Source organism: Trachinotus anak, unplaced genomic scaffold (assembly GCF_046630095.1).
Source record: "Trachinotus anak isolate AG129_WGS33_773 ecotype Australia unplaced genomic scaffold, CSIRO_AGI_Tana_v1 ptg000013l, whole genome shotgun sequence".
In the NCBI taxonomy this organism is placed as follows: Eukaryota; Metazoa; Chordata; class Actinopteri; order Carangiformes; family Carangidae; genus Trachinotus; species Trachinotus anak.
The window spans coordinates 13,781,007-13,808,537 of NW_027273864.1; the positions used below are offsets into that span (position 1 = coordinate 13,781,007).

General features: G+C 40.5%; 3 protein-coding genes across 6 annotated transcripts in view; 2 read left to right on the forward strand and 1 right to left on the reverse strand.

Annotated features, from left to right (window-relative positions):
* Positions 1–1,817: 1,817 nt before the first annotated feature.
* Positions 1,818–12,969, forward strand: LOC139630836 (nuclear receptor subfamily 1 group D member 1-like). The gene is made up of 8 exons (XM_071494598.1): positions 1,818–2,460; positions 8,013–8,324; positions 8,433–8,521; positions 8,641–8,785; positions 10,358–10,926; positions 11,034–11,219; positions 11,330–11,540; positions 11,648–12,969. Exons 1-8 carry the CDS (start codon positions 2,442–2,444, stop codon positions 11,842–11,844), a joined length of 1,728 nt encoding a protein of 575 aa, XP_071350699.1. The 5' UTR covers positions 1,818–2,441; the 3' UTR covers positions 11,845–12,969.
* Positions 12,970–16,378: 3,409 nt separating this feature from the next.
* Positions 16,379–20,456, forward strand: faim2b (Fas apoptotic inhibitory molecule 2b). 2 transcript variants are annotated; one of them, XM_071493897.1, is made up of 12 exons: positions 16,379–16,646; positions 17,266–17,311; positions 17,538–17,605; positions 17,701–17,765; positions 17,874–17,927; positions 18,036–18,086; positions 18,209–18,248; positions 18,354–18,391; positions 18,531–18,618; positions 18,727–18,822; positions 19,077–19,130; positions 19,243–20,456. In XM_071493897.1, exons 1-12 carry the CDS (start codon positions 16,632–16,634, stop codon positions 19,390–19,392), a joined length of 765 nt encoding a protein of 254 aa, XP_071349998.1. In that variant the 5' UTR covers positions 16,379–16,631; the 3' UTR covers positions 19,393–20,456. The 2 variants fall into 2 exon arrangements, with proteins under 2 accessions (XP_071349998.1, XP_071349997.1); XM_071493896.1 differs by having other exon boundaries at positions 16,383–16,646; positions 17,263–17,311.
* Positions 20,457–20,902: 446 nt separating this feature from the next.
* Positions 20,903–27,531, reverse strand: part of LOC139630440 (RNA-binding motif, single-stranded-interacting protein 2-like) — a 35,914-nt gene continuing 29,285 nt past the window's right edge. For all 3 annotated transcript variants that reach the window (XM_071493895.1, XM_071493893.1, XM_071493894.1), the window contains 2 exons: positions 26,070–26,157; positions 20,903–25,059 (listed from right to left, as the gene is read on the reverse strand). In XM_071493895.1, coding sequence (XP_071349996.1) covers positions 26,077–26,157 — 81 coding nt within the window. In that variant the 3' untranslated portion in view covers positions 20,903–25,059; positions 26,070–26,076. The remainder of the gene's footprint in view (positions 25,060–26,069; positions 26,158–27,531) is intronic.

Below are 27,531 nucleotides of genomic sequence, written 5' to 3' on the forward strand. Positions count from 1 at the left end.
CAGGCGCACTGCTCACGCACGTTTATCTCCGGCAAGAAGAACACGTGGACGGGCTAAGCGTTGCCTTTTCTAGCTCTGTCTGCCTTATCATTTTTTAAATAAAAATAGATGGATAGATATGCAAATTTATAGCTTATTTAAATTTACATTAAAATATTCTTTTTGATCTGGACTTTCAGAGAACTGCATTGATTTTGTGCACAAGTCTACATTTTTATTCATATGGGCATAGGATAAAGTATTTTATATAGCTTTCAAAGTTTGATTATTTATTGTTTGTATATTTTGTATATATAGCCTATTTTCTAATAACCTTTAGCCAAACATGTTCCCACCTCCCTCTCTGATCTGTTTCTTGTGGCATTATGATAAATCTGTTTCCCAGAGATCAACACAACTTTATCTACACTCTACTCAAAGGTTTATTGGAAACAGCTCGCACATAAACTTTTTAGTTTAGTACAGTAACATGAAAGTTTTGAGTACACCTGCCACAAAATGAGATCTTACCTCTGCAGCAATGTCAGAGTCACTCTGAGTTTTGGTGGATAACTGATGTGGTGGCAGTAGTATGTTGCAAACATCAGTATAAGGGCATTGCCACAATTGGAAACATAGATATTTATGATGGTGTGATCCACTGGAACCATGAAGTACTCTCTACGGTTCCCAACAGAGGAAAAAGTCACAATTAAAGTTATAAAAAGATATAAAAGATCAGTCTAACGCCATGACTGTCAAAAACCACAATGAGGAACCACTGGAAATATATTTTGCCATTATCTGGCTTACAATAACAAGAAAACATTCATATCCTTATAACACTCATATCCAAGTTTTACCTTAACTTAATTTTCCACTTTTAAAAATTGTACTTAATACTGTTGAAATTATGAAAATATTTGCAGCAGATTATTCATTTAGTTCTTTGTTTATTTTTACTGGTAGGAACATGGTCAATTATGCAATGAGTGAACACAATGATGCATGGTTTGCTTGGAGGTATTCTCCCTCACTTCCGCTGGATGCCTGTCTTTGTAGGTAAATGAAGGTCTTCCCCCACAGCTCAGTGGTGGAGGCAGGCCGTGTGCTGAGCTGCGAGCTAGCTGCTGGGAGAGACCATGTGTATACTACTTGTTACAGACATGTGCCCTCTGATTGGACTGTGCTTCGTGACTGGACTGTCATTGTCCAGATTCGGGTGTAAAAACAGGGACATAATTCTACCTGTACCTTAAGTGCCACATACTGTGTGGGAACCTTGAGCGGTGAGTTTTACTTACAGATTCCTGCTCTGTATTCATGTTCACAAACGCACTTCTTTCCCACTCTCTCTGCGTAACCTCACCAGTGACATGATGTGATTTATTCACAGTTTTGATTCAAATAAGAACACCTGGTCCGAGGCATCAAAAACAAAACAAGGTAGCCTTTGGGAAGAAAAAAAAAGTAAACAATTTGATAAAACAACACAAGTTTACAGCAAATGAGCTCATGACTAAAACAATGAATGTCTTGGGAGGCTGAATCGAGGCCGGAGTGAGACCTCTCGCCTCGTCCCTCCCATCTCTCCCTCGCTTCCCCTCCGATTATCGGCTCATTAGCATAAAATGTGTGTCAGTAGGGCAGCGCGGGCTCACATGCCATGCGCACATGCAGCGGAGGTTTAACCAGCAATCTCCACGCGGGGCCGTCAGCCAATGAAAAAGTGAGAAAGAGTAAAAAAAAAAAAAAAAAAAAAGAGTGGGAGGGGGGTGTTTTCAAAGAGCGTGACAGAGAGAGAGAGAGAGAGAGAGACATCCCTGATACACATCAACAAACAGGCGGTTGAAGGGACACACACACACACACACACACACAAAAAGAGAACAGGGAAAAAAAAAAAAAAAAATGGTCACATTTCTCAGGCACCTGAAAACGTGCTGGTTATTTTAGGACGCGTGTTGCTTATTGATGAGTGGGGAGTGCTTAAACTACTTCCACTCTTGTCATGTTTTGATGGTGACTGTACATGGCAAGCAGCTGAATGCTTTGGGACCTCGGTAATTTAGAGAAACCCCTTCACAGTGATATTATCCAGCCTGGCATCATAAGGTGTGCAGACTGTGCGCTGAGCCGCCCTTGTGCATCTATTCACCTTGGATATTTTATTGGATCAATAACAGATCTGCTCTAATTTCCCTTTTTGTTAAGATATTGCCTTTTTTTTGTGTGTTTTTGTTTTTTCTTCGCTGGCTGGGTTTTCTCCAGACCCCTAATGCCCTGTGCACACTCCTGTTGGTCTAAGCTTTTGGATACACTCTCTATGCCTTGGCAGTTAATGACTCTTTCACCTGTATCAACGAAACTCCTCAGTGGCAAGCAGAGCCAGTCAGTCCAGCATTAAACGCCGACAATTAAACAGCACGGAACAACTGAGCAACATCGACCGACTGGGAAACATGGAAAATAGCCCTGGTGGTAAGTCGTCTTTTTGCTGTACTTTGTGTATTTTGCTTGAAGCAACCGGGGGAATTTATTTCGGTGCCAATAGCTGTGGGAATGAGCAAGCGATGGTGCATACTGGGGAAAAAGGTGCAATTCCACCTCTCTACATTTCACGGAAGCTTATGTTTTATTATATATTATCACATTATGTTATACATTTTTAGAGATTTTTTTCGGTTTATTTATAATTGCATGAGTCCATGTGGGGCGAGCGTAGACACGGTTGATGGTTTCGGTTTTTATTCTGTATGTGTGTATGTTAGTTTTGAACGCTGTGTCCAATGCACCTGACATTAGGCAGAATACAAGTGTGAACCGCAGGATGCAATTCAGCTCCGTCTCTGCAGCACTGAAACTAGATAGCTTACTGTGGAAGAAGTTATGGTTGTGGAATTATTTCTAATATTTAAAAAAGAACAAACAAACAAAAAAAAAAAAACAAAACAGAACAAAACAAAACAAAAAAAAACATGCCCTGCCTTTAAGTGTAATTTATCACTGTAATATGTGGCTTTTTGCCAAGTGCCTCTGGGCTGCGGACAGTAAAGAGTTTTAAAGGGGTGAGCTGAACACGGAAAGCTCGTCAATCTTTGCGGGCGGATTTCCGATTCCCCCGCATGTAAACACTCTGTCACATGAAGCGCGACCCAAAATGCCCCCTGGCCGGACACGTTTCTTTCCACAGCGCAGCCCACTCCTCTAAACCTCATTGGCTTGTTTCGGTGATTTACACACACCGATCCAACCGTGGGTGCTTTAATTATAGCCTGCTTCCAGCTCCCCAACATGTCTCCAACTAATGCGCATTTGGAAGTTGGAGAGTGTTCATTGTTGGTTTTGTTGCAGTGAGTGATTCATTGTACTTGGCTGTAATTCAGGCTGACGCGCATCGGGGTTTTTTTTTTTTTTTTTCCCAAACACATGTGAGTAGACTATGTCAAGGAGCAGTCACGCCCACCGAGTCAGAACAAGTGACCGTCATTCCATGTAACCGACCATGACTTGAGGAGTGGAGTAAACATCCTGTTCTGCCAGGACCTGAATCATGATCTAACCCAAATGTAGTGGGAGGAAGCAGATGGTGAATGAGCCGAGCGCAGATCATATGTTACTCATAAAACAAGCGAACCAGCCGAATCCAATTGAAACCATTTGCCATTGACAATGTACCTCAGTAATAGACTAGATAGGCCATAGTAATGGATATGAATGGATATTAAGGTCTGTGTGTATTTCTGCACCAGCACACAGAGGACTTAACTGAACAAATAAGGACTCACCCGCCAATGAAATGTCAATATAAATCTATTACTGCTAAAATATATATAAATATGTATGTATATATATATATATATAGCTCGTAGGCTATGGAAATTGACACCACAATCAGAGCAAGCCATTAGGCGCCTCAGACCGCGGGGACTAAATTATCATAATGCACGATGACGTCACCGCTAATAATCATCACACAGTTAAACCCCGACAGATAATTTAACAGCCGTGGGGACCCAGCAGCGGACAGGCCATTGGCCACAGCCGCTTCTTCCCCTCCAGTCCCCGCCCGGCGCACCCCGGGCGGACACGGTCGTGATAGCGTCGGGACCTCATGCGCCTGGTCTCCACTGCGCAGCCGCCCCACCTCGAGCCGACAAGCACGTGTACACGGCCTCGGTGTCCACGTGCCGCGCATGATTCCCCGCGCGCCCCGCCCCTCGCGAGCCCCCTCCACCACCACGAGGGCGCGCGCACGGGGATTCCTCTGTGAGCCTGGTCAGTGGGTCAGAGAGGCTCCACAGCGCGGCCCCTCCCCCTGAAATGTCTCTGAGTGATTATACAAATTATATAACGTTGGACATATATGTTGTATCTGAATCCGCAGATCCCACTGCAGCGGGCTTTAACCAGTTCTTCCTGTGCAAACCTGCCAGCATTCATTTCAGCGCTGTTATAGCTGCAGCAACTCTTTGAATGCCCAGATCGACTATTACTACCATAACTACTAATACACATTTTAATTAGGCTAGGTTAAATTTAATTTCTAATTCATTTAACATCGATGACATAGATTGTTTGTGTGTTTTCAGTTTTAGATAATGCGGAATATAATATAATAATGTAGGACATTTTCCAGCTGGACTGAATGAAGAAATTTACCTAGATCAATGTTTTACATCCGTGAATGCCTTAATCAGTATGAACCCTGTTTAGTTAATTGCAGGGCACACATTAATAGTTGAATAACTAATTTCTAAGTATAGTTAAGTATCCACAAAAGGGATGATGAGTGGGATGAGGTTACATTAGGCAACTTCCTAATGTAACCTCCAGCCTTCAGTGATGACCTTGTGACCTAAAAGCATGATTCCTGCCTTCATGCTAAGGTCTTTAATGATGAACGAGAAACGCGTCATCCCCAGAATGCGTTTTTCACCTGAAATGGAATAAGTACTTGAATGCGTCACAGGTGTCATTCATGCTAGTGGGAACAATATGCTTTATGTTGAGCTGTGATGCCAGTCCTGAAACCAGATTCCCTTGTGGGTATCAGTTTGAGAGATGATCACGAAGCTGGCTAACTCAGATTAAAAGCCAAGCTTGATTCAGATGTCAGATAGTATTTCTATCCGAGGATCGAGTTTAACCTGCTTCTTCCAGTCAGTGGCATGTGTTCAGGTGAAACCACAAGATCTACATGTGAAACTCTTCAGGCTTTGGAACTAAAGAACTCGTCAAACACAAGTTCAAACTGGAGCAATACACCGTGGAGTCATTAATGTCTATTTACATAGAAATAAAACATTGTTGGATGTTTGTGTGATATTTTGGCCTCTGTTACTGTCAAAGCACCATCCTCCTTGAAAGTGTTTCATAAATAGACATGTCATGAGGCCAGCTGTTTCACGTGGAGTGAGGCTTACTGCCCATGCACACAGTTGTAAATGTTCACATGAAAGAGGACAGACCCCCCCACCCCACCCCACCCCCCGCCAGACATGATATGAGCATGATGTCTACACAGTTTGGCTGCCATGCATGCATGCCCAGGGGATGGGAACACATGAGAGGGGAAGTTATGGAGAACTGGCAAAAGGAGGGGCGGGGGAGTGTTTTGTTTATTCTCTAGTTCTTACGGTCGAATGTGTATCCACAGGTCACATGTTGTAACCTGTGCCTGAGTACAGCACAGATGATATTCTCAGAGCTCCTTCTGGCAGCCAGTCAAACCAGTTTCCAGGAAATGGTTACGAGGAGACAGAGTATGGAACGTTTTTTACAGCGGAGGGGCGGGGATGTTGACAGTGTCTGTAGACAGTGGGTGTGGAGCTCATGTGACAGTAGGGTGTCGCCCCTTTCCTCTGCAGGTGATACACATGTCCACAAAGTTGTATCTTTCTCACACAAACACACAGGAAAATTGCACATGCGCAAAGTAACATTTGTGTATGAAGTGAAGTCACAGCCTCGCTGACACTGGAGCTGCCACCACACACAGGCATTCAAGGCCAGAGTACCTTGCATTCAGCGCCGACACGTGTGAGCAGTGGAATTAAGGAGGCACTTAGAGCTAAACAGAAACGCAGCACGTGTCTTCTCAAGGAGAGAAAGTGCAGGGAGGCTGTTTCTCAGATGATTCAAGGTCCTTCAGAGGAAAAGCGCACAGAACGACAGTGTAGACAATTCAAGGCGATTGTCACGGTTACACTGGCACTACAGCTGAACCAGTCACTCTTTAACTAGACCCCAGGAACCTGTTTGGCAGAATAGAGCAGTGATACCACCTGTGTTACTGGTTAGTCACTGAGAAATTTTGTCCGTGATTCAAAATTTACATGTGATTCACACATTGCAATCATGATCATCATCATATCAGCCTAGTGACATAGATTTTGAATGGAGAGTGTTTAGCAGGCGAGTGCTGAAGTTGGGAAACGTTTTGGCTGAAAGGTTTTTATGCTAAAGTAATTAGGTAAATGACACAGTGATCTAATAGCAAATAAAAAGGAAGGCAAACTGTGAGGATCATCATAAGTACAAATATATCTTCTTTTTTTTTAAATCATGAATGCAATAAAAGAGATTATATTGGAATTTATGTTTCTTGCTTTATCACTAATACTATAAATTTAAAAAATGATGTCAGCTTTAAAAGGGGGTAAATTAGATCGGTGGGTTTGTCTTATAAATGCATAATAATGTTCTTGCCTTATTTGATTAAAAACCCCAAGCAAATAATTTTAATGTGTCAAAACACTGTGGTCGGCAACAACGTGACTGTTACCCTCTACACGGTTTCTGGTGACTCTGTGGAATGCATCGACTTAAGGTAGCTGTGCCCTGCAAGCTTTCCCCTGCGTCTGTAGTCACAGCATTAAAGCCCTCTCTATTCCAAACGTGATCTGCCCTAGCACTTGTTATTGTACTGCTGCTGTTGTCTACACGGGACTGCGCAAAGAGCCTTGTGAGCCGGGCGGGAACTGTGTCAAGAGTCCATGTGAGCTCCCGGTCAGGTGGCTGGCGGATAGATGGGTCTGCAGGCCGGGAGCCAAAGTGGGGAGGGAGAGGGAGGGAGGAGGTAGGAGGAGGGAGGTAGGAGGAGGGCGGATGGGAGGAGGATAGAGAATAAGGGAGGGAGCGGAGAAAAGACTCTGTGCTGAAAGCAAGCGGGCAGGGAACTGGCTGGCTCAGCCTGCACGTGAGGGGCAGTCTTTCATCTTGCAGGGAAGAACACTGTCTGCAAAACAAGGGGGGTGGATGTGTGTTGTGCTGAGGGTAACAGGGCATTTCCGATTTGATGTGACATCCCTAAACAAAGGCCTGTTTGTGGCACTCATTGTCAACGTATAGTGACTTACTGTCATATTATGATGAATATCTTACCGTGTTTCTGATTCCACATTGATTTTCTGAGATGTTTGTATAGTATTTTGAAATATATTTGATAAGAGTATAATACATTGTCAGTTATTGTATTTCAGAAGTGTAGGCTACCTTATCAGACCACGCAATTTAGCCATAATGTTATTCAACTAAATAACACGCTGTGACTATTTGCCTTATGTGGGTGTTGGTCCACCCAACAGAAAAGGGTTTTTGTCGTGCCTGGTAATTATGCATTTAACATTATTTATTCACAAAACCCTCTACAATGGTCTTCAAGATGCCAAACTATCACCGACCAGTAAAAGCCACACGCAGGCAGCTTGTTTTCACTGTCACTGTAGAGTTGCCATGACAGAGCGTATATTTTTAATTTGATTATCTAACAGATTAAAAACCAAAAGTGTCTGCACAGAGATCCAGGTCAGAGTTGTTGTTGCTTTAGCTGTGGCATTTTTTCTAAATTATTTATCAGATCAAATTTCGGATCAGGGTTTTGTGTGCCTTGTGCCAGTCTGCCAAGTAAACACACTGTATCAAAGTAGAGCATTGCTCAACACTAACACTCCCACCTACATTGTACATGTGAACAGAGACCTAGATGAAGATCAGTGAACTGAGTTTTTTGCCCCTCTCTGTTCCTCCAGGTGGTGTTATCTTGTATGCTGGCTCGTCTGGCAGTGCCAGCCCAAGTCCTGGCAGCCCTTCAAGTGGATATCAGACCCAGTCACCCTCCTCCCACTCGCAGCCTTCTTCCCCAGAGGGTGTCTCCTTTCAGGAGATTGGGGCCCTGAGGCAGAGAGGGGAACAAGGGGGAGGCACTCCTTCCCCGAAAATGGTCTTCCAGTTTCCTGAAGTAAACAATGCTCCAGTTGCCCAAATTACGACGGTATCATCGGCAACTTACAACCATCCCACAGTGGCCAAAAGACCTTGTGGTTTCACTGGCACGTTCACCAGTAAGTACCCCCTCACATCCCTCCTTCCTGCTCCTCCTCTGTGCTTACCTGCCGGCAGTCTGTCATTGTATTTTTCTCTCTGACAATGGATGTATGCTTCTTTCACAGAGACCGGAGGTATGGTGCTTCTGTGTAAGGTGTGTGGAGACATCGCATCTGGATTCCATTATGGAGTGCACGCCTGTGAGGGCTGCAAGGTGAGACTGAACAGAAATAGTATTATGTCATTTCTTTATTTTTTCAGTAGGTGCACACACTGACACACTGCCACAACAGACATGCTTTAAAGTCTTTATTCTTCTTGTGCCTTTTCCAGGGTTTCTTCAGACGCAGCATTCAGCAGAATATCCACTACAAGATGTGTGTAAAGAACGAGAACTGTCTCATCATGCGCATGAACCGAAACCGGTGCCAGCACTGCCGCTTTAAGAAGTGTCTCTCCGTGGGCATGTCCAGAGATGGTGAGAGTGTTAAGTGTTCTTAAAGAAGATATTTAGACACATGGCAAATAAAACGGAAATAAATGTTCAGTTTTCTCACTGTAGAGGAGAGGATTGAATTGATATATGTGACGCAGGGTTGGGAAGAATCAGATGTTAAAGCTTCACACAATAGGTTATTAAAAAGTGAAAATTGATTCCTGTTGTAGCTTTTGTCACTGTTGAGATGGTTCTTAAGGAGGTCTCACTCCTCTTTAGAAAAAAATCATTTTGTCTTCATATCCTTGTATCTTTTTTCTCCTCCTTTTGTCTTTTGTTCCCCTCTGCCCTCCTCTCTCCTTGCCCCGCTGTCTGATTTATGGCAAGAGGAGCTCGAGTCCCAGTAGTCATCAGTCAAACAGAAACTGTGACAAATGTAGTTTATTTTGGGAAATTGGGGCACAAAGTTGTTGATTGCCCCCTGTGTTCACAAAGGCGCACAGTCTTACCTGTTATTTATATATTTATTTCTCAACACTGACATTTACCAACAATCATTTGCGACATAATGTAATTCTATCCTGTTAATCATAAAACCCACAGTTGAAATTAAAAAGATATCACTACAGCTAATCTGCTCTACTGCATTATTTCACTGCAGGAGTCTGATCTCTAGGGATATGGCTAAAGTAGGTGATAATAAATCATGGTTTTCTGGAGCAAACATTTTTAGTTGACCCAAAAAAGCCAAAATGAGGGAGTGAAAAAATCACCTGCTAATTCATCACATTGCAGCAAGAAAACTTTATTATTAATAACCATATGTTGCATGTTTTTATTCTCTGAAAATGCATACAAGTTAAATTAAAAAGAAAAATGTAATGTTGATTATTGGTTCTACCCGAGCCCATAGAAATAATGTTATAGACCCCTTTGACTTGATAACATGATATCTGCTCGCAAATGCATTTTTGATTGTCCCATTTTTTTCCCACCTTCAACCCTCTCCTCACCTCTCCTACCTGCCTCTCTTGTCTTCTTGACCTTTCCACCACTCACTCACTCTGTCACTTTACTAATGACATCATGTTCAGTGCTTCTGACCCAGTGACCTAGTTCCACAGGAAAAGAGAGAATGAGTGCTCAACCGAAAGGCAGAAAGGGAAGAGAGAGAGAGGGATGAGGGGGAGGTGGTATAGCATACAGAGTACTATAAATAGGGCTGTCGGTGGAGGTGCAGTATTGAGAAGGGGGGAAGGGAGGATTGTAAAGGCTGGAGAGGAGGATGAGGCAGGCGCATGAGATGAAGGCTTTAGTGTATGTGTATTGTGGTGAAACAGCTGTGATGGAGACAGAATAGTCAGAGACAGACAGAGAGGTTTTGGGATTAGTAATCCATGTAGAGATTACAGCTAGAGTGTCAGATGTCAAATTCATATTAGAGCAAGAGCTGAGAGTTTCTCTACATTGTTTGAATGTGAAAATCATCAACGGTTTGTGTTTCTGCTGTTTAATATGTTAATGAAAGTGCTTCCAGTAAGGAGCTGGCAGTGATGTCAATGCTTACAGTCAGCAAATGCTAAAAGAGGATGCTCTTGTTGTTATTCTCCTCAGCTGTGCGTTTTGGGCGTATTCCTAAACGGGAGAAGCAGAGACTCTTGGATGAGATGCAGAGCTACATGAACAGTCTCAATGAATCAGCTTCCATAGAAATGGAGGTGTCGCCTCCTCCTGATGCCCCCTCCAGTCCACAGAACCAGGCGAATCAAGGCTCCATATCGCAGACGTACCGTGGCAATTTGATACACGGTGACGAGAAACCTCTCAAGATGGCTGCCCGCAACAGCAACACATGTATTTCCTCTTTCCAGAACAGTTCAGTACAGGAACCTGCCCTGCCGCACCCAACAACCCAGACGCAGCACACAGTTCATGGGCATGAGCAGGCAAACCTGACACCAAGCTGCCATGTTCCCACAAACTGCCCTGTTGCCCCCATCAACAATGAAAACTCCGCTAACACTAATGTTGACAATGTCAAGTACACCTTCTCCTCCAATCAGAATCAGTGCCCCGTCACTGGCAACCTATCACCTCAGTCACCCTACCAAGCCAATCAGAACAGTGAGTCCCAGAACCAAAATGCCTGCCCCTGGAAGCTGAATGGAGGCGCCAAAGTGCTGGTGAGCCTTTTTCTCTTTATGTACATATATATTTATATATCTATTAAATTATTGTCAGTAAAAAGTCCCTAACACTTGTCCTGTTCTCTTCTTTCTGTGTCGTGCAGGCATGTCCACTCAATTCATGTCCTGTGGCTCCGGCCAGTCGTTCCAGTCAGGAGGTGTGGGAGTCGTTCTCCCAGTGCTTCACCCCTGCTGTCAAAGAAGTAGTGGAGTTTGCAAAGAGCATCCCAGGCTTCCAGACTCTTAGCCAGCATGATCAGGTCATGCTGCTCAAATCTGGCACTTTCCAGGTACATCCACTTATACTGAATTAATTTGATTGGACTTTGGAAGTTTTACTTTCTTTCTTCTGAGTTCAGTTCTTGTTTCTGATGCTGACCCGGTCTGGTTCTGCCCACAGGTTCTGATGGTGAGGTTCTGCTCATTGTTTGACCCCAAGGAGAGGACGGTGACCTTCCTTAATGGGCAGACATACTCACTGGCATCACTGAGGGCTCTTGGCATGGGCTCCTTACTGGACAACATGTTTGATTTCAGCGAGAAGCTAGGATCTTTGGGTCTGGAGCCAGATGAGATGGCTCTTTTCATGGCTGTCGTGCTTGTGTCAGCCGGTAAGACTCATCCACTTATATGCACACAAGCACATAGATACATTCTATATGCAGCCAGATTTCCTCTAACCCCATGTCTAACCCCACTTTCTCCTTCCCTTCTTCAGATCGCTCTGGTATAGTGGAGGTGGGTGCAGTGGAGCTACTGCAGGAGAATCTAATAAAAGCTCTGCGCTCTCTCATCACAAGTCGCCGCCCAGATGACAGCACCCTCTTCCCAAAGTTGCTGCTTCGTCTGCCAGACCTGCGCACCCTTAACAACCAGCACTCTGACAAGCTTTTAGCTTTCCGCATTGATCCTTGAATTCACATGAGCTACAGCTTACCGAGGTATCTGCTGTGGGGAACCTCCCAGCTCCCCATGCAAGCCTGGCCTGCCACATACAATACACTGGCCTCTGCATGATGGACAGTTGTTGTGGGAGCTGTGCCAAGTCTGGTGCTGTGAGAGAGAGGACTCGGAAAAATATCAATGAAGGATGGAGGCTAAGCAGGAGTTCGAAGCTTCTGAACTCAAACTGATCTCAACTCCAGTTGCTTCCTAAAAAAAAAAAAAAAAAGAATAAAACATAGCTTGTGTTCTTCCTGGGTTCTTCGAGTCAACATCAATCCACCAAGTCATCACCTCCCCCTCCTGGAGTTTGTGTGAGACAGTTTTTTTTCTGAAGACCAAAAAGAAAGAGAGGGCTTTTTGTTCCTCGGTAGACTTTGTCCTCCTGTCCCAGCTTGCAAAGCTAGCAAGAAGGAAGCACATCTTGCCCAGAAAAAAAGGAACATGTACAAACACTCACCAACAATGATTTCTTACTGTACATTCATGCAACAAGTGTAAAATGCACTTTCCATACATCGAGAAACCTCTTACATCAATATATAACATAGCAATAGAAATGTCTAACACATAGTTAGGAGGACAGTTTGTGTTTGCCCTGTTGGAATGACCTAAGCTATTTTCACAACTTGTCACCATGTGGGAAATGTTAATGAAAATCACCCATCTGTGATTGAGAAATGTATAACATTTTTAAGAAATGAGAGTAAGTTGCATTGTATTTGTGTGCGGTAATCAGGGAGAAATTATTGGTCATTTTAGACCGTGTCTGATGGGTTATATGTCCAGGTGTTCTGTTGTAAATTTTTGTATATAACCTTTATTCTTGGTTCGTACCTTTGTTAGTTTGAAGATTCTCAGATATGTAAATGAAGTTAGTATTGAATTATTGTATGACGTCACATGTAATGGATTGCTCTACAGACTGCAGAGAGAGAAAGCAGCATTTGAACCATGCGCTCTGAGTATAAACTTTTTATTTGAAGATATATAATTGAAATATATGTGTTGTCAACTGACTGCATCACCTTGTGAATATTTTGTAAATGTTTTATGGTTACACCATAGAGTACCATTATTAAATAATGTTATATAGCATTTTTCCTTGTGCTCGTCTTTTTTCATCTTCTTCCTTAATGTGAGTCTACTATCAGCATTGCCGAGGCATACGATGGAGCTGTAGCCTAGCAACAGAAGCAATCAGCCAATCATGCACCGGGTCTGAGAGCCATTAGGGGCTTTATTACTAACAAGGCACAACACTTGATTTTGAGTGTGTGATAACAAGTAAATGTGATTTCAAAGAATGACACACTTCAATATACATACGAGGTGATGTTCTTTTCCATGAACACACACTGACAGAGCAGAGACGACAAGCAGCTACTGGGAGGGAGGTTATGAACTGAACTGGAATCTGTTCAGTGATAAATGCAAATATGACATTGAAAAGACAGTTGTTGAGCAGGTTCATTTGGGACTTGAGCATACAAATCCTCAAATACCCTGACTATACAAATGTATAGTCAGGGTATTTGAGGATTTGTATGCTCTGAATATACAAATGTATAGTCAGGGTTCTAGACAGGACAAGGAGACCTTACCACTGCTATCACTACAGGCAGGCAGCCTGGGAAAATCATATTAGTGTATAAATGTTTGGGAACATTTTCCATAAACAGCAACTCTGGCCTTCTGAAGCTTTCATAGTGAGCTTAGTCTCAGGCATTGTTTGCTTCAAGCTGGACTAAAGTGGACAGATACACCCAGTGAATCTTTGTGATTTGTGTGTAGACACTTTAGACACTTCTAATATCAGACAAATACATAGTTTTTTACACAGTAGAATAGATCATTCTAGTCTCCCCTCCATTGGGTGCTCTCCTCCTTTTGTATATTTTGAGTTCAAATATTCAAGGGAACTCCTCATATGAATATCACTGGACACATATCCACGGGTACATTTGTTTTAATAACTGGATAAAAACAATTATTCGCCTCCACATCAGGTGATTCTCTGGCAGTAAAACTGTCTCTCTTATGAATCTTCCTTTGAAACGAGAAATGAAAAATGAGCATCAGCCAAAGCAGCACTCTGCCCTCCATTTATGTGAACACAGCCAAACTTTTATTCTCAGTGCTGCGTCAAAAAAAAAAAAAAAAAAAAAATTACAGAAAGTCTCCTACAGTATGAGCCTAGTCTCTTGTGGCACTCTGACACAACCAGTGTCCCAGCCTTTTCTATGGTTCATGTTGAGGGCTTCACATGCCATCTACTGGACAGGATGTTAACAGCAGGAAACCAGTTCAGTCAGAGAGCCACATTGGCCCTGCAATGCCAGGCTAAATGGGACCAGTACATTTGTTGGAGTTTGATGGAGGTGATAGTATTTAACTTACATTTTTTCTATACCTTTTTTACTTTATTTTGAACCCCAGCTTTCAAGACAATATGGACAAGAGGTCATAGCATAAGAGTGCTAAAAAAAAATGGAAGTCTTAATCTATACAACTCCACAAACTGGTAAACTCCATCTGCTGATGAAGATCATGTGATATCTCTCAAACCTCCAGAACTACTACTAATTGGACCCTGGGGAAAGGTTGTTTCCTCAAGAACCAGCATAATTTCTAACTTTCTATCCCGTGACTCAGGTAAAAATGACCTGACATTCTCATTCACTATAACATATACAAACAACCCTGGTTTCATGTCTGTACACTTCATGGTGTTACTATAAACTATAAACAGTGTAGCCATTTTAGTGTTATCTTTGTAATAATAAGGTTTGAGGTTTAGTTCAAAATGTCTTAGTTGTTCTCCTCACCTTTAGGTTTTTACTGAGGTGCTGTTGGTTTATGTTTTAGTGTTAAAACACAACCAAAAGAAGTTCACAGTCATTTTGTTTACCTTGTAAAAAACCATGGGATGAGAGAGTTGGGACTGAACAGTCAGTGTTGATTATGTGTTGTCATAAAACATCATCTCACTTCAGGATTTCAAGTAAAGAGACAGACTGCATTTTGTTAAAGGTATGAGGTTTTAACTCTTTCATCCACATCTGTTACACTCCTGGGCAAAGGAGTAATGGTTGTGCGGTATATTACTATCTGTGTCTGACACAGGCCTTTTCTCACCACATAAAATATGAATGTTTTCTTGTCCTCTGGTGCCATCTAGTGGTCGTGAGAAGGAAAGGCAAATACAATTTCACATTGTTTCATAGTCAACATGTTTTATGGACTGAGGATTGGATGAAGTTTCTCAAAGATTATACATATCCTTTAAGCAATGGCTATCATTTATATTTTAACAATAACAATGTGTCAATGATGATGTGGAAACAATGTGACGACTTGAAAAGGGTTGCATACAGTGATGGACGTATAGAGAATTATCACCTGAATCTGCCACTCACATATGGCCTGAGGGATTCAGCCTGTATGTCAGACAAATATTTTGTAGTAAGAAAATAGTGCCCCATTCACAGTGAATAAGAGGTTGTTTGAATGATTTTTTGCCAGAATATAGAGCTTATTCCCAGGTAAACATTAATATATGATGATGTCATCAGATGTAAACCAAAATTGCAGACGTATCTGTATCACCTTGAAATATGATCAATGGTTTTCTTATGCATTTCCTTACGTTATGATGTATAATGAGACAAAATCCATTATAAAATATCACATAAAAGAAACCCTGTTGTTTCTAACTACAAAAAACAAACAAACCAAAAGAACAGCATGTTTTCTGAAATGAGGATCAGAACAAGTAGCTCAGAGGTGGGGGCTGTCTAGTAAATCTCATTATTGTTTGTAAAGGTTCTGTTTGTGCTCCATAATGTTCTTAACGTCCATCTCATTAGTCTGCAGTGCCTCTTACTAAACCAGTCTCTTACACAAAGAGATGATGTCATCAGCCCACTACACCTGTTTTGCTGCTAAAACTAATTATTATATTGAAAGTGTAAAGCATAAACAAATAGATTCACCCAACTATCTGAGGTAGGTCTAGTTGTTTTAGTTTTCCATTAATCCCCATACATGTGTGGCTGTATTTGTGATAGATCGAGTAAAGTATAAACAGTGTATGTTTTTGTCGTCAGTGTATTCTGTGTACATTCTAGTGTATATAAGAACAAATTCACGAGTGCAGGGGTTGTTGGGTTTGTTTTAATATATAGGATAAATGTATACTGGTATATACTGGTTATTGAATATCGCTTATATCTGTGCTTCCCTCTTTCCTCCAAAGTGGAGCAAAATAGTTATGCAATGCATATGTAATTCAGATATGTAAGACCTTTGGTGAGCACTAGGATGATTATCTGTCCTGGAACACTGTGGAGAATCTTTGTGCCAGAAAAGAGACACATTAACAACACCCCTGTTTAGCAGCAGCAGTGGTACAGCCTGGCTTCATGTCAGTGTTTCGGGACAACCTGGATATCGCCAGAACGATCTCATTAGGCCGAGGAGAGGGGTGGCGTGGGATCAGGGTTAGAGAGAGATTAACCACATGGAGGCCTATAAAGCTTCAGTGTAATCCGCACACTGGAGACAAATTCAGAGCAACAACTAGCCTACGCTACAAACAACATTTTGCTCACAACTCGCAGTGTTTTTGGATCATATAGCAATAAACAAGAGAAGAAGAGCTGAGAAATTTCAGATTTGGGATTTAAAACATCTTACTCGTGACTTCAGAACAGTCCTCCTCAGCATCAGAAACATAAAGGAGCCAAAAGGGAATAATCATGAAAAAGGGAAAGGTATGTTTTTAACTTTCCTTCCTTATAGTTACTATGCAGCTACATAATCAGAGCGTAGAGATTGATTTCTTTAGCTCCATGATATTATAATGTAATTTCTTGGGTTTGTCATTTGAATGTGATAGATGATAATAATTTAAATAGGTCAAAGTCATGACTTCGGTTGTAGAGACATGTCTCTTCTGTTTCTGAGGGGAAACTCTTTTAATGGCAACATCACAACCAACTTCAAAATCAAACAACCATAAATCACATTTGCTAATTGAATGAACATTTGCTTCTGTGTAGTTCAATTTAGTGTAGTCTTTGCTGGCTGCCCAAAGATGGAGGCCCATCACATTTATCCTAATCCTTTGAACTAATCAAATCAAATATGAAGGCTGTTATGTAGACAAATCTGTTTTGGGAAATTGTCTGCAGGCAGCTTTAATGTAAAAATGTAATGTGTCATAGACTCTGCACAGCCAAGTTAGAAGGAAAATTATTACTTTGCTTCATGTACAGTATGTGAGAGTAAACACATTTTTAACTGTGTCTAGACGATGTAAAAGACAGCTATGTTTTTATACAGCTGATTAAAACTGTAATGACCCTGCAAACCCTGACTCTATCCCAGCAGGTGACTGATGACAATGAGCCCCCCAGTTATCAGGAAGCAACAGCAGGTGAAAACTAACACAACATATTTTATTAGCTATAGATGTACAAACACTGCCACGTCATCTGGTTTTACCAGACTTTACTTAATTTAGTCAAAGGACAAGGTGAAACATAATAATAAGTAATAATCATAATTATTACACTTTATAATATTGCACTTTATTCACGTTTACAAGCTGTGACTTAACTCAACTGTGACATGTCTCTCTCCCTTCCTTCCTCTTCCTTAAGGCTATGAGGAGATGCAGGCTCAGTTCGCCTGGGACGACAAGCACATCAGGCAGACCTTCATCAGGAAGGTATTGAAAAAAGTTTGATTAAAACAAATGACACAGACACAGGAGAATACCTGTCACAGTGACACTTCCATTGTATAATGTATCTCGCCCTGCAGGTCTATGCCATTCTCATGGTCCAGCTGTTGGTGACCGTTGCAATCGTTGGTCTCTTCACATTTTGGTAACTACCTCTTCTGTTCATCGCTACCAAGTTATGTTATGTTTTTGAGCTTATACTTTGATCAGAGTATGAATTGGGGGTATGAATTTCTAATTTTTGTGTCTACAGCGCACCTGTGAGGTTTTATATCCAGACTCATCCTGGCTTGTACATGGCATCTTAGTAAGTACAAACACATCATCACATCATAACTCACAGTGCATTACACATTACACACTGTCATCTTTACACTTACATTATTTATTAAGCTTTGTCTTTTTCCCCTTTTAGTCTCATGTTCTTCTCCACCTACATCGCACTGTCCTGCTGTGGAGATCTGAGGTAACGTTTCTTTGCAATATAAAAAAAAAAAAAAAAAAACAAGCACGTAGAAGATGCTGCTTTGATATGAATTTCTAAACACATGACTGGGACTAATTGGACTTCCTCTCCTACCCAAACAGGAGGCAGTTTCCCTGGAACGTCATTCTGTTAGTTCTCTTTGTGAGTATTTCACAGTTTGAAATACGGCACATTACACTAAAACACAGTGTGACCTTTTCACAGCATACAATCTAACTGTTGCTTTCTGTATTCTTTCACTCACAGACCCTGAGCATGGCCTTCATGATGGGATTTGTATCCAGGTAAACATATACTAGAATGTAGAGGTGTGTTTATACGCATGCATCTGTGTGACACACTGAATTTCAACCATCAAAGTCTTTAAAGGGTGAAAGACACATGAAGGAACTATATTAATAGATGTATTTGCTCTTCCTCCAGCTTTTACAACACCAAATCAGTGGTGCTGTGTCTGGGAATCACAGCTGTGGTGTGTCTTTCTGTCACCATCTTCAGTTTCCAGAGCAAGGTAATCTCTCTCTAACTCTGCTGAAATTGTAACTTCAAGCGGCAAAACAGACAGATGTTGTTATAATGAAATAAATCCATCATGTGCTTTTGCTCTCGCCTATTGCAGATTGATGTCACATCCTGTCAGGGCGTCCTGTTTTCTCTGTGCATGGTGATGCTTCTCTGTGCCATCACCCTCTCCATTGTTGTCCCCTTCGGATACGTAAGTTCACCCCCTTCACCTGTGCTAGTAGAATCCATTCAGCCTTTCCAGAAGAAGTCCAAAATAGCTGTGTTAATGTTGGGTTAAACAGCATTTGCGGGTTAAAGCCTCAGGTGCTGCAGGCTGTATTTGGGTGTGTGTCAGGGGATTAGCCTCACAGATAATCTGGCGAAGCACTTCGCTGTCTTTCTTAAATTAGCATCCTGCTATCCTTCTTAACAGTGTTTTGTAATGCTTTTTATCTTGCAAAATAGGTTCCCTGGTTACACGCCATTTATGCTGTGATAGGAGCCATCCTCTTTACTCTGGTGAGAATCAGATACCTCATCAATGTATAAAAAAATTATCCAACTGAATATCTTTTCCTTTCATTTATTTTAATTCTCTCTCCACCTCCTTCTCCATCTCTTTCTGCCGCAGTTCCTGGCATTTGACACTCAGTTGCTGTTAGGGAACAAGCGCTACACCATAAGTCCAGAGGAATATATTTTTGCCACCCTAAGTATCTACCTGGACATTATCTACCTGTTCAGCTTCCTGCTGCAGATCATGGGAGGAGGCCGCGAGTGAAGAATTTCATCCACTCTTCTGCTACATAAATCTATCTGTCAGCTGCACTTTTTGAACTCTCAAAAAAAACCAAACTTGGATTTGTCACTCCCATGCTCAAGATGTTATCAGGGCTATAAGGTTTCTGATGAATCACCATTTAAAGTTTTTTGTTTTTTCATTTTTTTGCATGCATCAAATCTTTTGTAAGCAAGAGAGAGTAATCTGTCTTTGCTTTTGGTTATGTAATCTTGTCTGTCCAATCCTGCTGCTGGTTTTGTCCTGACCTCGTCTACATCCACCTCATACCTCACTGTAGTTGTTCACTGTACTCTGGCCATTCCTGTTAATCTGGTTTTGTATCACTGAAGGGTCTGCTGTGACCCCAGCATCCTAAAGAGTGTGTTTAAACAAAATTAGGCTCATAAGTGGATAAAAGCAGCCACAGTCCCAGAGTTGAGTATGATCACTTTCTTCGGCTGCATCACTCTGTTTATCCATCGCTGAGCCAAGAATGAAGATTCAGGAAATCTGCACTTTCAAGCTCAGCAGGATTGAGTTTGTTTCAATAGCTGAGTATTTCACAAGCTAAATAAATACAATTTGTTTTTTAAATGTGTATTTTTTTTATGCCCAGCGTCACATATGACATATTTAAGGTTTTACTGTGTATGTGCATGTAAGATGCTGTATTTTTATTCTAACAGCACAGATTGAGCCTGGATGTTTTTTCAGGGTAAATACTGTGCAAGTGAAACCTGAACCTGTGGATTTCAACTAACATCCAGCATTAACACTGACGCTCACAAAGTCCAACCATAAAGGGAATGTGTGTGTGTAGCAGCGTACAGTAGCATACTTTTAGTCAGTTGAGATCATTTGTAATTTCTGTGACTTCAATGTGGCCTTTGGGATATGATAGAATATGATTTAATGTAAACATGCTGATGGTCACAATGTGAGCATTACAAATGTTTTACCTGAGTAGTGAATTTTAAAAAAACCTGGACACAGTTAATATTTTTTTTTATAAGGACAATGAGCTGTGTACATTTAATTATTCAAATAAAAGAGATTCATGAATAGTGCTGTGCCTGGCTTGCATGTGAAGGCTTGTGATGGACTGGTGATCTGTACAGACCCCCTCCACAGGATTTTTTAGGATTTTGATGTCCTCCTCCATCACCAGTGGAAACAGCAACCCTAAACATAATAAGTGGATTCAGGAAATGGACAGATGACTGCATGTGATAACTCAGGTTTACCCAAAGAGCAGCGAGACCAGGTACAACTGACCTGCCCTGAAGCTTATGTTGTCACCTTCCTGTAATTGTCAATATAGGATTCAGTAGCTCAGCTGGATGTCGCCCTCTATAGGCCACAGTCAGACTGACAGTTGCTTGTCTTGTTTTTTGTTTTACATGCAACATACATATGTGTTAATAGCAGAACTTGAGCACCTGACCCCCCCCCCCCCCCCCCCCCCCAACAGAAACCATAAGATAGATGATGGAACACACAGTTCACCCAATCATTGAAAGAAGACTTTTATTAAAAAAAAAAAAAAGGAAGAAAAACTGACATATTCAAATTCAAAGAGAAAACCGAGAAAGAAGGAAAATCTTATCACAATCAATAAAAAAAAAAAAAAAAAAAAAAAACACAAGTTACAGACAATTTTAGCAACTCTGGCACAGGAAGACAAAAGTAGCCAAGTGGCCTTGCAAAAAAAACCAAATATCAAAACCTCTTTCCTCTAACAAAACTGTACAAAATGAGTTCTTGTATAAATAAGAAAACTGTTCACAAACAGGAAGTGAGACAAGCCCATTGTATTTTCAAAACGTCTGTGATTCACACAAACCTGGTTCATACAGTGTTGAGCAACAAGACATGTTTTTAGTATTTCCTGATCAGAAATGTCACCTTAAGATGACATTTCTGAGTTACAATGAAGTAAAATACAACTGCAAGACAGTCGTGAACTATTTACTACATTTTAGTCTCATGACGTGATTGTTTAAAACCAAACAGATGAGGACCACTAGAATTAACTAAGTTAAAATAAAAGGAGACATTGTGAAAATCCAGACTGGGCAACATCTAACCACCTGTATGGAAATCCTGTTTTAGCAGCAAATCATTTTGAAGCTATGAAATAAGCCATCAAATCTACATTAGGATGGACATAAGGAGGATTTTCAAATTGTATAAGGAGATTTCTTCTCTTGTCAAATATTGTGTACTGTCTATAGAGTACACAACTGAGTTTAGTATTCTTCCAATTTTAATGTAACTTTCTATAAATGTTCTATTATTGTCATGATGCAAATTCATTTTGGAGCATCACGGGTTCCTGTTATTATCATTTCTGCTATCAGGTTTGTAAAACAAATAAAATAAAAATAAATAAACACTGTATTGTAACAAGTGGTCATTTCATAGTTCCAAAATCCTGTTTTTGTATTAAAAGTGATGGCTAATACATGGAATATCATTTCTCTGAACATATAAACAATATCCATGACATTTTCCTTCATGGTGCACTGAATCTGAAAACTTGCTAGTCACTGTGTTATCTGGACAGGTTATAAATCATAAAAAAAAATAATCAAGGAAACGCACAAAAAGAAACAAACAGAATGGTGTAAAGAGCAAGTGGAAGGGGAAAAAAAAAGACTATTTACAAAATTAGCTCTCGTGTCTGAAAACCCTCAACCTCATAAAAGCTGCACTCTGTGTTCCTCCTGGGCGTCTGCTGAAGCCAATAAAGTTCATAATGAGTCTGTTTACATGCACTCCAACACTTCATTATGTTTACAGAGGGAAACTCAGTTCTGTTGATGCATGTAAACAAAACCACATCAATTCTTGAGTTGTTCAGCTGAAATATTTTTGATAGGTTAGTGCCCAAAAATGTTCTCACAGAACCTCTTACTCTCATCATGTGGAATATTTCGTGCATGTAAACACCCTTATTGTGATCTCGCTCTTTCTGAATCTATCAGAAACCGGTGAAAATGCTTTTTATCCAGCCACACACGACAGATGATCCTCTATAGATGAGTGCAGTGTTTATCTGTGACCGAGAGCTAAAAGAAGGGTGGCTACAACATCTTTGGTTGCAGAATTGAACAACAGAAACACACAGCGAAAAAGATGGCGTGTGGAAAAAAAAAAAAAAAAAATACAAAGACGATGCAGAGTCAGAAACAGAATCATTAAACTGCGAGCCTTGAGAAAAAGACGTTATCACACTGTGTTTTTCACTGGATTCAAACATGAATGGTTGAAGAGCGGGAAGAAAAGCTCCTCGTAACCCTACAGCTAGCTTGACTGAGAGGACGACTAACTCGGTGGCATTCAAACAAGCCTGTTGCCATTTCCGTAGTATATACAACTTAGTGTCAATCCTATAAGAGATCAGGCAGTTCATCCAGAGAAAAAACATTAAGGCTTAGCTAAAAATAGTTTTTGCTGAATTTTGGATCACTCACAAATTCATTCAGACTTGCTGTCTCACTAAAGGCTGTAAGAATCGTCTTTAATGGCACTTCCATGGTCTAGTGAGCAGTCCTTTGTAAAACCATTATTTCTATTATCTACATATCTACAGTTTTTGATGTCTGTATAAATTAAAGATCAACAGATTTGGATGTACTGTATATGGTGACATGAGCTTCACTCAACGTGCTGACTGAAACATACCCGGGCTTGTGTGTGCGAAGCCTCTTGGAGCCACAACACTGATGCAGCCTCAGTGTGAATCTTTTGGATCAGCGCTAAAATGAAGTCATTGTTTGGTTCAGCTCTCCACTCTGAAAAGGCTTTCTACAAAGAGACCCGACATAATATCAGGACAGACGACACAAGGATGGAAACGGAAATTCGTGTGTAAAACAAAACTCGATGTGCACAAGAAGACAGCATCAATCCCTACGCGGAGAAAAGCTAACATCTACTCTCTAGGAAAAGCTAAAATCTACAGCTAAAATCTAATCTACTTCAAAGACAAATTCATCCAAAAAAATAAGGCAAATTAGCACAAAGGTTTTCAAGTGATAGACAAGAAAAAAAAAACAAGACATTTAACTTTCTACAAACTAAAAATCACTGACAGAGAATCAAACTCAGGTGACAACAGCAGCATTGAAAAAAAAAAAAAAAGACTTACAGCTCCCTTTCCTTTCGGACAAATTATTCTCAGGAATTTTATGAGTCTTTCGTTTGATTTCCCTCATTGCTTTTGCTAAACTACATCTTAATTTAGTAACTGCATTGTTCTTTGTACACATAATGTCTCAGTATTCTAACTGCTCAGATCTAAAGCACGTTCACTTCACCCCTTCCACAACAGGAGGATGAATTTTAATGATACCTGAAGGTTTGCCACAACAAAACCGCTTAAAACCACTTCTCATGGACAGGGATGTAACGTGGAGTTACATCATAACAGAGCAGGACGACTATTTGTATGAACAGGTGTGTTTTGTTTTTTTTTTTGATGGTGCACAAAGGACTTGAACTGAATTGAGAGTCATCCAACCATCAAAAGGAAAAAAAAACCCCAAAAGAACTCAATAATAATTTCCATGAGCCAAATATTAGAGCTCATCATTAACGTGTGGAGTAAAGATCCATTAAAGTCCATTTCATCTTGTCTTTACAGACTACAGTATTAAATAACTTCTTTTCTACAAATGTATGTTTCAATGATCTAAAAACTCTAAAAAATAGAACTATAATTCAAATATAAATAGAAATCATTGATTGTCTTTTGTTCACTTATGAAAGAATGGTTTAAAATTTCAAAAAAATTAATTTGACTAAACTATAAACAGTTAATGTTATTATCATCTGTGCGTGAATAGAAATCTCTGCAGCAGTTACAGGAAGAAGTAGCTTTAAACGGTTTGCCTCCCACAGTTGACAATGATGCGACACATCAGACCAGCAAAAGTGTTTGTAAGTTTTTGTATCTGTACAAATTTTTGCCCCTGCTGCTGCGAATAGAATGTCAAACAACAGACATCAGGAAATAAAAATAAAAGTTTGCATATTTTACAAAAAAATAAAAGACACATTGTGTTTCAACTCTTCCTTGAATCACTCTGAAACGTCCAGAATGCTTTTTTAAAAATAAGAATTTGTTATATTACGTGCACAAAAATAATGCTCTGTGTCTTTTCCTCCTCTCTGAAGTTTTTTTTTTAAACTTCTTGTTATGTTTCCTTTTTCAGTTATCAAAATAGATCAAAGCTTCTCTGAAGAAGATTCCCACCTTTGGTTGATCAACTCTTGAGGATGTGAGCAGAAAAGTCCGATGAAATTAAGTGTTGTCCTTTTTCATAAAAAAAAAAAAAAAAAAAAAAAAAATTACAGACATACACACATTCACACACAAACACACAAGCAACTACACACACACACACACACACACACACACACACACACACACACACACACACACACACACACACAGTCACACACACACACACACACACACAGACACAGACACACACACACACACACACACACACACACACACACACACACACACACACACGTTCCTTTTGTTATCCATGTTCAAGTCTGGGTGCTTGGTGATGGTATGGAGCACAGATCTCTTCCAGCTGAATCCTGTTTGGTTGGATTCATTTCATACCCTCTGCCCCACCCTGCTGGGAGCTGAAAAACACACAACACAGTACTGATACACTGACCCTGCTCCAAACACTGAGCTAATCCATGTATTCACACAACAGCTATCAATATGCTATCCACACACTTAACTACAGTAACCACTTTACAAAGTGTAACAAATCATTATCATTCTGGCAATTGTCAAATTGCAAAATTGCTAAATGATCTGTGTTTCGCACAAAAACATTATACAAACAGGACCTTGCAATTAAATATAACAAACAGATTTTGTCAGTATTGGACAAAATCATTTGTTAAAAGTGTTGAGAATTTCATCTGATTTTGGAGCTCCTTAGCATGAATTATATCTTGATTGAAAGATTATCCCTCACTAGCAAATAAAGGGGCTTTTTCACTCAGTCTGCTTTATGATAAATTATCAATGGCAAGTTTGCCTCTTGCAAATTTGCTAACCTAATATCAACATAAGAAGTTATGATAGTGTATGTATTAGTATTATGTACAGTTGCCTATGCACACATCCTGCAGACACGGAGCAACAGTAGTGGTGGGCTGGTAGCACATACGGTGGGTTTATCACAGCTTTTTCATTAAAAAGATGCTAAATGGCTCTGTAAATGCAATTAGTTTTCTGTGGGTCCATTGCTACAAGCCGCCCATCATTTTACATTACACTTAGTCATTTGATCTACTGCTTTAATACAAAAAGTTTATTAGTGCAGCTTTAAGGTTTCCTGTTTTTAATTTTTCCCCAATTTGATTATCTAACAATAAATTGCTTTGAGGCTTCATGTGTCTGAGCTCAGCACGGGCCTGCACTACACATAAACAAATGACGCTGGAACCCACTTCAGCCAATCAGCTCATCAGATGCACCATCACTCTAAGTTTTCAGTTTTTGATCGTAAATTGAAACGACCCAGTCAGACAAAAAGTCTACTAATTTGTTGAGTGAAAGAAATGTGTGGACCAGCGGTGTCTGAAACACGACATTACATTAGCCTACAGTAATATGACATATGTCACTGTCCTACCTTAGCTTCACTTGGTGTGTTGGTATGAGTAGTTTGTGTGCTCTGCAGGAGTCTCCATTGCAACCTGTTGCTGTTGACCGCCATTTTCCTGAAGACGACAACGGGTTTAGAAATTTGGTAACTCATGACCATGTGTAGGTTAAACAGGTTTTATTTAAGATGCAATGAAGAAGACAGCCTGTATTTTCCCACTGCCCTCCCCTTCAAATTTAAGTGTGGATGAACCAAAGAACAATGCAAGTGCGGTTTTACAGGCCTTGTATGTTCACTTAAACTAACACCAGTGCATACTACAGGACGTATTTACTAACATGTGCAATTTTTGCCTAATTCAAGGAGTTTATCAGTGACACTAACCCAATTCCACCTTCACAACCTTCACTCTACTCCAGCCTCATCTACCTAATCACAGCCTGAGCTCCTGCCTTACTACCGTGCCTCTTTCCAGTCATAAACCTGCCGTTTTCCTCATTCACCATGCTGCTCATCCCACGGGCTCCAAGCGCCTCCTGCAGAGCACTCGGCCAGGATCAGCTGCAGCACTGGGGCACACAGACTGTGGACTCTGTGCCATATGTCTCAATAAAATAATTCTACATCTCCTTCATGAGAGGCAAAGGCTTTTCTAGCTGAATGATGGAGGGGCTTATATAGGCCCATACTGTGTTTTAGGGTATCGCGCTTAACATAAATACAATATATATTAATACAACCATGAAGTAATAAAGAATCATCATCGTGACGACTCAAGGGGAAAATGAGGAAGACAAATTTTCTTTACACAAATTAATTCTGCATATCACCAGATGCTAAAGCAAAGTGAAAATGCAGTGAAAAACTTTATACATAGCAAAATATAAAAAATGTATACTTAAATTGCATTACTTAAATGTTTTCTAATACAATCAGGAAATAATCTAACTGAAAAAACTGACTGCTAATGTGGTCCTAATTTTTTGTTTGCTTATCAGGGTTTCATTGTGCCAGTAACAATAATTAGATTTTCATATCTTCTTAAGCTCCGATCTCATGTGGTTAATGACAGATTTTGGCTCTACTAAGTTCTCCTTTAAAAGCTAATGACTGAAAAACTTTTAGTGACACAAGGGTATAGGATGCAATGAAACAACAGCTCACTTAAGGTTGGATTAAACGTATCAACAACAACAACAACAACAACAACAAATTAAAAAAAGAAGGAAAAACATGAAAATTCATCCCATGTTTCCGTGTCAACTTTCCAAAACAGGACTCCAAAAACTGTTTTTACACTAAATCACCCTCTGGCATATGAAAAAGATAAAACCTCTGTTGGAATATCATGACACTGCATTTCCAGGAATTACTAAAGCCTTTACATCTGCTTCTTCCTATTATAACCAGTCAGTTAGCAGTTTGAATAGGCTGCTCCTTCACTTTTGTGCCTTAACTCTGCCACTCCTGACAATACATATGGATGAAA

Excerpts from the sequence above, each read along its gene's own strand:
- LOC139630836 (XM_071494598.1), top strand. Across the intron at positions 8,325-8,432 it reads TTTCACTGGCACGTTCACCA|AGACCGGAGGTATGGTGCTT; the intron begins GTAAGTACCCCC and ends CTTCTTTCACAG. Across the intron at positions 11,541-11,647 it reads TGTCGTGCTTGTGTCAGCCG|ATCGCTCTGGTATAGTGGAG; the intron begins GTAAGACTCATC and ends TCCCTTCTTCAG.
- faim2b (XM_071493896.1), top strand. Across the intron at positions 18,392-18,530 it reads ATGATGGGATTTGTATCCAG|CTTTTACAACACCAAATCAG; the intron begins GTAAACATATAC and ends CTCTTCCTCCAG. Across the intron at positions 18,619-18,726 it reads TCTTCAGTTTCCAGAGCAAG|ATTGATGTCACATCCTGTCA; the intron begins GTAATCTCTCTC and ends CGCCTATTGCAG.